Source organism: Arachis ipaensis, chromosome B05 (genome assembly GCF_000816755.2).
Source record: "Arachis ipaensis cultivar K30076 chromosome B05, Araip1.1, whole genome shotgun sequence".
Classification (NCBI taxonomy): domain Eukaryota; kingdom Viridiplantae; phylum Streptophyta; class Magnoliopsida; order Fabales; family Fabaceae; genus Arachis; species Arachis ipaensis.
Window position 1 is genome coordinate 62582539 of NC_029789.2, and position 12020 is coordinate 62594558.

General features: G+C 38.7%; 1 protein-coding gene across 1 annotated transcript; it reads left to right on the forward strand.

Moving 5' to 3' along the window:
- LOC107643654 (receptor-like protein kinase 2) lies at nucleotides 2314–6851 on the forward strand. Its single transcript, XM_016347361.2, has 3 exons — nucleotides 2314–3372; nucleotides 3524–5764; nucleotides 6098–6851. Exons 1-3 carry the CDS (start codon nucleotides 2712–2714, stop codon nucleotides 6565–6567), a joined length of 3372 nt encoding a protein of 1123 aa, XP_016202847.1. The 5' UTR covers nucleotides 2314–2711; the 3' UTR covers nucleotides 6568–6851.

Consider the following 12020-nt stretch of genomic DNA (forward strand, 5'->3'; position numbering starts at 1 on the left):
CTCGTTAACACGAAGTGAATTGTGATTCTCAGATTTTGTGAATTGTAATCACATATGGCCCAAAAAATCATTCTTTTGGAAAATTGAATTCTTAAAATTTGTTAATTAATTTAGAAACTAAACTAAAATATTTTTAAAATTTGAAAATAAACTAAAAGTCTTAAAACTTGATAAATTTCAAACATTTTTTATTCTAGAATAAATTTCTAGCTATAATTCAACTGCTGATTTCTCGTACACATATAACCATGAATTTACGTGTTTTGTCTCGCCCTTCCAAAATCGTTAATAATAATTTGCACCCAAACGAAATTGTTGATGATTTATCTTATTATTTATATTCTAATCATGTTACAAAATCAATAAGGGTATCAGCTAACAATAACTAATTATTATATCTAAAATTTTAAAAAAGAAACATCTAAAACTAAATGCAAGAAACATCTAAAATTATTGTAAAAAAATCTAAAACTTAATAAAAAAATATTTAAAACATAACAAAAAGAAACATTTAAATTCATTATAAAAAAATTTCCAAAATCTACCCAAAAAACTATCCAAAATTTGAATATAATAAAAACGCTTTTAATTATGGTTAAAATAATGCATTACTTTCGAATATTTCTTATATCTAGATTTCGAATTTTAAATTTTAGAGATTTCGGATATTTTCTAGAAATGTAAAACTAAAAGTAAATGAAAGTAAACTATTAAAAAAATATATATATTGGATATTTCTTATTTCTAGATTTCAAATGTTTAAATTTTATAGGTTTCGGGTATTTTTCTAGGAATGTACAATTAAAAGTAAATAAAAGCAAACTATTACAAATGAAGACATTATTTCAGATATTTTTTATACCCAGGTTTTGGATGTCTAAATTCTAAAGGATTCAGAAGTTTTTCCTGTGAATGTATATTAAAAATTAAATAAAAATAAACAATACCATTAGATTTCGATTTGAATATTTTTGGATTTTTTTTTTTTGAAAAATAAGATAAAGAAACATCCAAAAAATAACCAAAAAAAATATTTAAAATTATTAAAAAAATATTTCAAATCCTAAAAAAGAAACATCCAAAATAAGAAAAAGAACATCGAAAACCTATAAAAAAATACATTGAAAATCTAAGAAAAAAATATTTAAAACTATTAAAAAAATCATCCAAAACCTAAAAAAAAGAAACATCCAACATTACTAAAGATAATCATCCAAAATTAAATAAGAAATATCTAAAATTATTAAAAAAACGCTACAACAAAAGGGAGGGATGGAACTTTCCAACGTCTATATCAGCTTCCTCTCGCTTGGCTTCTTGACTCTGGAGAGGTGGAAGCGATAGTAATCCGGAGAAGGAACGCGGAGGAAGAAGTGAATAGGAGTGAAAGGGCACGTACTTTTTTAGCGTAAAACTAGTTTTAAGAATTTTAAAATCAGAATGTTTTGAAAAATTGGCTGCTTGGCTATAGGGTTGTCAAACAGGCCAGCTCGACTCATTTAGCATCAATCAATTTAAGTCTGCTTTATTCACGGACCATAGTTTTTCAATTGGGACCGTTTATGACCAACCGATGGATTAAACAAACTAATCCATTCACCTTTTTATTTTAGTTTTCAAAAAATTTTTTAGCAAAAAATATCAAAAGTAAAAAGTTTTAAATAAATATTTTTTTGTCAATTGGTTGGATTTTCGGGTCGAATTGGACAGAATGTTAGCTGAAAGTGCTATTATTTTTTGAAAAATATAAAAAAATAAATGTGTCGCCTATTTAATTCGTTTAACCCAAAATTTAAATAAATTTAATTTTAAAAACAAAATCATTTGTTTAAATAAATAAATGAATTGACCCAACAAATTTAACTTATTTTAACGATTCTAAAAATTAATTTTAAAAAATCTAAAAAATTAATTCCGATACCTATAATGTTAATTCCATAAACTTTCTCATTGTATTCAAACAAATAACCTCACCGGGCGATTCTAACGAATTAACACATTTCCCCCAATTTCAATTTTTTTACCCGAACTCTAATACCCGCTAAAAATATTCATACTGTTAATTACATGTATAAATGGTGGTTTTACAAAAAAATAATTCTATGAAAGAGTATCAAGTTATGAATTAGTGCCACACTAGACATAATTGAAGCTTGTGACACGTACTAAAATTAAAGACAATTTCTGCCCCCTCAAATTTATTTTATTTTAACCATACAAATAAAATAGCATAAAACACTGACAAAGAGTACCAGGAGCACAACAATAAACAAAGACCACATATATAATGCAATGCAATGTAGTCAATTGAGCTCTATAGTTATAATAAGCACCACCTGCCATAGCCTCCATTATTTTAATAACACACTTGCTTAGACACAAAGAAGCATCTTAGGTGTGGTGGTGCTGGTACTCTTTTCTTTTCTTTCTGCTGCTACTGCTTCAGATTTTTCTAATCTCTAGGCATTAAATTGGACTTTAATCTATTTTTTATGTTCTCTAATGTGAACTTAAAAACTTCATAGCCTTTGTTACTCTCTCTGGGTTTAGTTTAGTTCCATTGAGTTCGAAGCAAGAAAACCACATAGTAATAGTAATAGCAAACATTACTCACAAAAAAGAGTTGCAAAACCCAATGAAATAAGGTGCACAAAGAAAAGAAGAAGAAGAAGAAAGGTTTGGAATTTGAGGCAAATGTTCCATAGTTTTCAATGCAAAACTCGAGGCAACAACAACCCTCTTCCTTCTTCATTTCTTCTTATTCATTCTTTTGTTTCATTCTTCTCTTTCACACTACTTTTCTCTATGGTGTTGCATTCTGTTCTACGAACAGTAACAACAACGAAGCTTCTGCTCTATTTTCGTGGCTCCATAGTTCTTCTTCACCACCACCGTTGTTATTGTCCAACTGGAACATCCATGACTCAAACCCATGCAACTGGACCTGCATAACATGTTCCACACTCGGTTTTGTAACTGAGATCACCATAGAATCCACCCCTCTTGAGCTTCCACTACCTCCAAACCTTTCTTCATTCAAGTTCCTTCAGAAGCTTGTCATCTCTGATTCAAATCTCACCGGACAAATCCCTCAAGACATTGGTGACTGCACTTCACTCACTGTTGTTGACTTAAGCTCTAACAACCTTGTTGGTTCAATACCTTCCACCATTAGAAAGCTTCACAATCTTGTCAACTTGTCCTTGAACTCTAATCAGCTTTCGGGGAAGATCCCAGTCGAGTTAAGCAACTGCATTGGACTTAAGAGTCTTCTCCTTTTTGATAACCAGCTTAGTGGGGTTATCCCAAAGGAGCTTGGAAAGTTGTCGAATCTTGAGGTTCTTAGAGCCGGAGGGAACAAAGACATAGTTGGTAAGATCCTATAAGAATCTTTATAAACACTTCACGTATGCATATCTGCATCAAATACTGCTACTTCAAACTTCTTAAGTCAATGTTGTGTTTGCATATTTCATTGTAGTGTATCATATCTAATACTCGTGTTCGTGTTTGTCGAACATAGGTAAGATACCTGAAGAGTTTGGAGAATGCAGCAATTTAACAGTGTTGGGGCTAGCTGATACAAGAATCTCAGGCTCATTGCCAGTTTCATTGGGAAAACTAAGCAAGCTTCAAACTCTGTCAGTTTACACCACAATGCTCTCAGGTGAGATTCCAAGAGAGTTAGGTAACTGTTCTGAGCTTGTTGATTTGTTCCTCTATGAGAATAGCCTCTCAGGTTCCATTCCACCTGAGCTTGGAAAGCTTCAGAATCTGCAACAGTTGTTTCTATGGCAGAATAGTCTTGTTGGTGCTATACCCGAAGACATTGGAAACTGCACAAGTTTGAGAAAAATTGACTTCTCATTGAATTCTATATCTGGAACCATTCCTCTGTCTTTAGGGAATCTTTTGAATCTTGAAGAGTTTATGATTAGTGACAACAACGTGTCTGGCTCGATACCTTCGTTGCTCTCCAATGCAAAGAACCTTCAGCAGTTGCAAGTTGATACAAACCAGCTTTCAGGTTTGATTCCACCCGAGCTAGGCCGGTTGTCAAACCTAATGGTGTTTTTCGCTTGGCAGAACCAGCTTGAAGGTAGCATTCCATCAAGTTTAGGAAACTGCAGCACCCTGCAGGCACTGGACTTGTCTCGAAACACGCTAACTGGAAGCATTCCGGCAAGCCTATTTCGCCTCCAGAACTTAACAAAGCTGCTTCTTATCTCAAACGACTTATCAGGATCTATACCTCCAGAGATAGGTAGCTGCAGCTCTCTTGTAAGGTTGAGGCTTGGAAACAACAGAATCACTGGTAGTATTCCCAAGACCATAGGCAGCCTCAAGAGCTTAAACTTTCTTGATCTCTCCGGGAACCAGCTTTCAGGGCCGGTTCCTGAAGAGATAGGAGGCTGCTCAGAGCTGCAAATGATAGACTTGAGTGGCAACAACTTAGAAGGACCGTTGCAAAATTCTCTGTCAACACTTTCTTCCCTTCAAGTATTGGATGCATCTTCCAACAAGTTTTCAGGTCCAGTGCCTGCGAGTTTGGGCCACCTTGTATCTCTAAGCAAGCTTATCTTAGGAAAGAACTTGCTTTCCGGACTGATTCCAGGGTCGCTGAGCCTATGTTCAAATCTGCAATTGCTTGATCTTAGCAGTAATCAGCTCACCGGTAGCATACCGGCCGAGCTAGTCCGGATGGAGTCTCTAGAAATCGCTCTCAATCTGAGCTGCAATTTTCTCAGTGGGAAAATCCCGGCTCAGATATCTGCACTTAGCAAGCTTTCCATGTTAGACCTTTCACATAACCAGTTGGAAGGGAATTTGCAGCCTTTGGAAGAGTTAGACAATCTTGTCTCCCTTAATGTTTCGTACAACAAGTTCTCCGGTTATCTTCCGGATAACAAGCTTTTCAGGCAGTTATCGCCGAAAGACCTCGCTGGAAACCAAGGCCTGTGCACATCAGGTCAGGACTACTGCTTTGTGAAAGACTCTGGCACGGCCTTGAATGCGAACGAGGCAAAGAAGTCTCGAAGGATTAAAGTGGCTATTTGTTTACTCATTGCTCTAACTGTGATAATGATTGTTATGGGAATAACTGCTGTAATAAAAGCCAGAAGAACAATTAGAGATGATGATTCAGAGTTAGGAGAATCATGGTCATGGCAATTCATACCATTCCAGAAGCTGAATTTCACGGTTGAGCAAGTACTAAGGCGTTTGGTTGACAGGAATATAATCGGAAAAGGATGCTCCGGCGTAGTGTATCGTGCCGAGATGGACAGCGGAGAAGTGATTGCAGTGAAGAAGCTGTGGCCTACAACAGATGCAGGGGAGGTGTTAGATGAAAAGACAGGAGTTCGTGATTCTTTCTCGGCCGAGGTGAGGACTCTCGGGTCGATCCGCCACAAGAACATTGTGAGGTTCTTGGGATGCTGCTGGAACAGAAAAGCCAGATTGCTTATTTTCGATTACATGCCGAATGGGAGCTTAAGCAGTTTGCTCCATGAGAGGACTGGGACTTGTTTGGAATGGGAATTGAGGTATAGAATCTTGTTGGGTGCTGCTCAAGGAATTGCATATCTTCATCATGATTGTGTTCCTCCTATAGTTCATAGAGATATCAAAGCCAATAACATCCTCATTGGCATTCAATTTGAGCCTTATATTGCTGATTTTGGCTTGGCTAAGCTAGTTGACGACGGCGATTTCGGCAGATCTTCCAATACCGTTGCCGGTTCTTATGGATACATTGCTCCAGGTTAGTGTGTGTTTTACTTGTTCCTTTCTTGCAAATATGCTTCTGATCTTCAGAATAAGTCACAACTTTTATGCTCTATAGAAAGTGTTCAATTAGATGAAATTTCACAGGAAAATAAATATTAAGGAGTTATATATTATCTAATAAATTACAAGAACATGTCAAATCAGCGTAGAAAACTACTCACTACAAAAAGTTAATAACTAGCCACAATGAATTTTTCACTTCCATGATTGGTTGATAGTTTTTTACAATATCACTGTCAATGCATATAAATTTATTTTTATTTTTATTCTTAATATGCACTAGATGATTCATTTGGATTTGTTTCAGAATATGGCTACATGATGAAGATCACAGAGAAAAGTGATGTGTATAGCTACGGAATAGTTTTGTTAGAAGTCTTGACAGGAAAGCAACCGATCGATCCAACAATCACGGATGGTCTACATGTTGTTGATTGGGTGAGACAGAAAAAAGGGCTTGATGTTCTTGATCCTAGGTTACTCTCTAGGCCAGAATCAGAAATAGAGGAAATGATGCAAGCTTTGGGAATAGCCATGTTATGTGTAAATCCGTCCCCAGAAGAAAGGCCGACGATGAGAGATATCGCCGCGATGCTCAAGGAGATAAGGCAAGAAAGGGAGGAGTCTGCGAAATTCGACGCACTTCTAAAGGATTCGCCTGCGAATGAGGGCAATAAATGTTCTTCTGGTGGAGTTATGGCAGCATCTTCGACGGTGCCAGTGATGCAACGTTTGAATTCAAAGATTAATAATAACACGAGCTTCTCTGTGTCTTAATTCATTTTATAGTGATAAGATGGGATTCCAATGATAAATTTGGAGGGCATAAGCTTCTTGTTCTTGTGATCACTTTCCTTCTCTTTTTTGTTTATTGGTCTTTATAAGTTTGTAAATTTATTATACTTTAATTAAAATGAAGAAAATAGACCAAGAAACTAAATATGTGACTTTGAGAATGTCATTGGTAATGGTGTGTATCCAAAAATGGAATGTAAGATTAAATTTATCAAATTCAGATTATGTCAGCATAGAAATAAAATCCAGTCATTGTTAGAGTTTAATTTCTGCTTCTTTCGGTTCTTATTTTGTTTCACAAAACTAAATATTCTAATTCTGTATTTTGTTGAATAATTCATTTACCTATTATTGTATGATATATATGAACTATTTCTTTATGAGTAAATATTTAATTTGGTTCCTTAAATTCAAATTGCGCATCAATTAAATTCCTGACTTTTGTAAATGACCAATTAAGTGAATCCATGTTCGTTCCTGAGTGAACTGTTGTCTTAACGAAACTAATGTGTTCTGTTAAGTTCCAGTTTAGCATTCTAGCTGTACGCTAATGTGTTCAAATTGGTCTCCAAATTTATTTTTTAAAACCCAAATTAGTTCATCTTGAATTACAAAATCCTAATCCTCTTTCACCCCCAATTTTCATCATCTCTTCTCTTCTGTTTTTTGTCTTTTCTTCTCCCGTTCATCTTTTGTTTATGTGTTGCATGAGAAACCTCCTTGATCTTCTTCATCTTGAAGTCCTTTTCCTTCTCTTCATTAACTTCCTCAACATCATCTTCCTCTTCCTCTTATGATTCGTCGTTTTCATCGTCACTGATATCTTTTTTAATAGTCTTCTCAATCCAAAGATAAATAGAATACCGAATTAATTCTTAGTGCTTCTTTACAAGATCCTTAATCCTCTTCTCCTTTAAGTACTCCAGCTATTAAAATAAAAAATAATGCCAATTACTCAGTCATTATCTCCTGTTACAAGCTCAAATTAAATTAACTTTCAATTAAAAAATTTGTGAAACATTATAAATCTTTTTCCTAAAGTCTAAAAACTAAGCATGCCCAATAATTCAAATTGATGTATATATCTCACTATGTTTCTAAATAAATTCATTCACAAATAAATATGTTGTTCTTTACCTGATCCTCCTTGAGAAAGAGGGAAATTTGGTTTCTCTTCTGAGTTGCTACCCACTGGTATCACTGGTCATAGTGAATGATCTACCAACCTAAAATTACCAAATGTACTACTCATCATCGTTATGCTTGGTTGCCACAATCATCTTATCAACAACCAAGTACGCAGAGTAGAACCCAACACTGAACTACTCAATCATGAAGATGTCAACACCGCCCTATAACGTCTCCATGAATTTCTTCGCGCCAGACCTCGTAATTGTTCCCAGAAACAGATCATTCATGAAGAGAAGGTTTTTTTGAGTTCTTTTTGTGAAGAAAGTTGTTGATGGTGAGGGACATTCAAAAGATGACCTGGAGAAGAGAAGACTAAGAACAAAAGAGAAGAAATGATGGAAATTGGGGGCGAAAGATGGTTAGGGTTTTATAATTCAAGATGGACTAATTTGAGTATTAGAAAATAAATCTGGAAACCAATTTGAGCAAGATTCAATCTTTGTCCACATTAACGTACAACTGGAATGCCAAGCTGGTATGTAACAGTACACATAAGCACCATTAAGATGGCCGTTTACTCAGATACGAACGTGAATTCATGCCAACAACTTTGAGCTAAAATCTCAACTCATCACCCTGGTTCAAAACAGTTGTTCATTTGAAGGAAGTGCCCAAGAAGATCCCAAGCAACATTGAACTACATTCCTGAGAATTCGTGACACTGTGAAAGCTAATGGTGTTCAACCTGACACCTATAGATTGCTCTTGTTCCCCTTTTATCTTAGGGACAAAGCTTCTAAGTGGCTTTAATCTTTTCCTAAGGAGAGTCTTACCACTTGGGAAGATGTTGTCAACAAGTTTCTAACAAAGTTTTACCCTCCACAGAGAATAATCAAGTTGAGAACGGCGGTGTGTAACAGCCCAGACCACCCGCTAGCACGATATTGTCCGCTTTGGCGCACAAGGCCTCACGGTTTTGCCTTTGACGATAGGGATGCTAGCCGAAGCCCCACACACTCACTCGTCAAAACGCGTCATGCTAGGGAGAGGTATCCACACCCTTATAAGGCATGCTTCGTTCCCCTCTCCAACCGATGTGGGCCTTACAATCCACCCCCCTAAGGGAGTCCAGCGCCCTCGCTGGCACATCGATCCGGGTTCTGGCTCTGATACCATCTGTAACAGCCCAGACCACCCGCTAGCACGATATTGTCCGCTTTGGCGCACAAGGCCTCACGGTTTTGCCTTTGACGATAGGGATGCTAGCCGAAGCCCCCCACACTCACTCGTCAAAACGCATCATGCTAGGGAGAGGTATACACACCCTTATAAGGCATGCTTCGTTCCCCTCTCCAACCGATGTGGGCCTTACACAGTGCAAACCTTCAGACAGCTGGATGGAGAAACCTTATATGAAGCCTGGGAAAGGTGTAATAAGCTAACAAGAAGATGTCCACCGGATATGTTCAACGAATGGGTGCAGCTACATATTTTCTATGAAGGTCTTTCTAGAGAAGCAAAGAAGGCCCTGGAACACTCTTCAGAAAGCTCTTTCAATACCAAAAAGACCATAGAAGAGGCCATAGATATCATTGAAACTGTGGCTAACAATGAGTACTTCTATGCCTCAGACCGGAGCACCAACAGAGGAGTGATGGAGCTGAGTCATATGGATGCATTGCTAGCTCAGAAAAAGTTGATTACCAACCAATTGGCAGAACTCACCAAGCAGATGGAGAGGAAGGATATTTTAGAGTAGCATGGTCAGTGTACACAATCACTTTTGATCCCACTAAATAAGATCTGAACTTGTCAATGGCATAAACCACTGCAAGCAACTCCTTTTCTGTGGTTGTGTAACTCTTCTGTGCGTCATTCAAAACACGGCTAGCAGAGTAAATGATGTGCAGAAGCTTATTATGCCTCTGTCCCAATACTGCACCAATGGCATGGTCACTAGCATCACACATTACTTCGAATGGTAATGTCCAGTCTGGTGCAGAAATGAATGGTGCTGTGACCAGCTAGCAGATTGCTCAAAGGTTTTCAATTTTTGAAAAATCCTTTATAAACCTCCTATAGAATTCTGCATGCCCCAGAAAGCTTCTGATTGCCTTAACATTGGCAGGTGGTGGTAATTTTTCAATTACCTCTACCTTAGCTTGATCCACCTCTATTCCCTTGTTTGAAATTTTGTGCCCAAGGACAATTTCTTCAGTCACCATAAAGTGACATTTCTCCTAGTTTAAAACCAGGTTAGTCTTTTGGCACCTTTTCAGAACAAGTGCTAGATGGTCAAGACAGGAGTTGAATGAGTCTCCAAATACTGAGAAGTCATCCATGAAGACTTCCAGAAATTTCTCTACCATATCAGAGAAGATAGAGAGCATGCACCTCTAAAAGGTTGCAGGTGCATTGCACAGACCAAATGACATTCTTTTGTAAGCAAATACTCCAGATGGACATGTGAATGCTGTTTTCTCTTGGTCCTGAGGATCTACTGCGATTTGGTTGTAACCTGAATAGCCATCCAAAAAGTAGTAGTATTTATGGCCTGCTAGTCTCTCTAGCATTTGGTCTCTGAATGGTAAAGGAAAATGATCCTTTCTGGTGGCTGTATTGAGCCTTCTGTAGTCAATACACATACGCCACCCTGTAACTGTTCTTGTAGGAACCAGTTCATTCTTTTCATTATGAACCACTGTCATTTCTCCCTTCTTAGGGACAACTTGGACAGGGCTCACCCAGGGACTATCAGAAATAGGATAAATAATCCCAGCCTCTAGTAACTTAGTGACCTCTTTCTGCACCACCTCCTTCATGGCTGGATTCAGCCGCCTCTGTGGTTGAACCATTGACTTAGCATCGTCCTCTAATAGGATCTTGTGCATGCATCAGGCTGGGCTAATGCCCTTAAGATCACTTATGGAGCACCCAAGAGCTGTCTTGTGTGTCCTTAGCACCTGAATTAGTGCTTCCTCTTACTGTGGCTCTAAAACAGAGCTTATGATCACGGGAAAAGTGTCATTTGCTCCCAGAAATGCATATTTCAGGAATGGTGGTAGTGGTTTGTGTAAGGTCCCACATCGGTTGGGGAGGGGAACGAAGCATGCCTTATAAGGGTGTGGATACCTCTCCCTAGCATGACGCGTTTGACGAGTTGAGTGTGAGGGGGCTTTGGCTATCATCCCTATCATCAAAGGCAAAATCGTGAGGCCTTGTGTGCCAAAGCGGGCAATATCATGCTAGCGGGTGGTCTGGACTGTTACAGATGGTATCAGAGCCAAAACCCGGATTGATGTGCCAGCGAGGGCGCTGGACTCCCTTAGGGGGTGGATTGTAAGGTCCCACATTGGTTGGGGAGGGGAACGAAGCATGCCTTATAAGGGTGTGGATACCTCTCCCTAGCATGACGCGTTTTGACGAGTGAGTGTGAGGGGGCTTTGGCTATCATCCCTATCATCAAAGGCAAAATCGTGAGGCCTTGTGTGCCAAAGCGGGCAATATCATGCTAGCGGGTGGTCTGGACTGTTACAGATGGTATCAGAGCCAAAACCCGGATTGATGTGCCAGCGAGGGCGCTGGACTCCCTTAGGGGGTGGATTGTAAGGTCCCACATTGGTTGGGGAGGGGAACGAAGCATGCCTTATAAGGGTGTGGATACCTCTCCCTAGCATGACGCGTTTTGACGAGTGAGTGTGAGGGGGCTTTGGCTATCATCCCTATCATCAAAGGCAAAACCGTGAGGCCTTGTGTGCCAAAGCGGGCAATATCATGCTAGCGGGTGGTCTGGACTGTTACAGATGGTATCAGAGCCAGAACCCGGATTGATGTGCCAGCGAGGGCGCTGGACTCCCTTAGGGGGTGGATTGTAAGGTCCCACATCGGTTGGGGAGGGGAACGAAGCATGCCTTATAAGGGTGTGGATACCTCTCCCTAGCATGACGCGTTTTGACGAGTGAGTGTGAGGGGGCTTTGGCTATCATCCCTATCGTCAAAGGCAAAACTGTGAGGCCTTGTGTGCCAAAACGGACAATATCATGCTAGCGGGTGGTCTGGACTGTTACAGTTTGAGCTCGGGTTTAGGAGGCTTCTCCTCTTCCTGAGGAGTTTTCAGAGGTTCCTTTGTTTCCTCTGGTTCCTCCAGATCAGGCTGAACATCTTTAAAAATATCCTCTAGCTCTGATTCTAGACTCTCAGTTATATTGACCTCTTCCACTAGGGAGTCAATAATATCAGTGCTCATGCAGTCTTTTGAGGTGTCTAGATGCTGCATAGCTTTGACAGCATTCAACTTAAACTCA

Excerpts from the sequence above, each read along its gene's own strand:
- LOC107643654 (XM_016347361.2), top strand. The coding sequence starts at position 2,712 with ATGCAAAACTCGAGGCAACAACAACCCTCTTCCTTCTTCATTTCTTCT. Across the intron at positions 3,373-3,523 it reads AGGGAACAAAGACATAGTTG|GTAAGATACCTGAAGAGTTT; the intron begins GTAAGATCCTAT and ends TGTCGAACATAG. Across the intron at positions 5,765-6,097 it reads TTATGGATACATTGCTCCAG|AATATGGCTACATGATGAAG; the intron begins GTTAGTGTGTGT and ends GATTTGTTTCAG.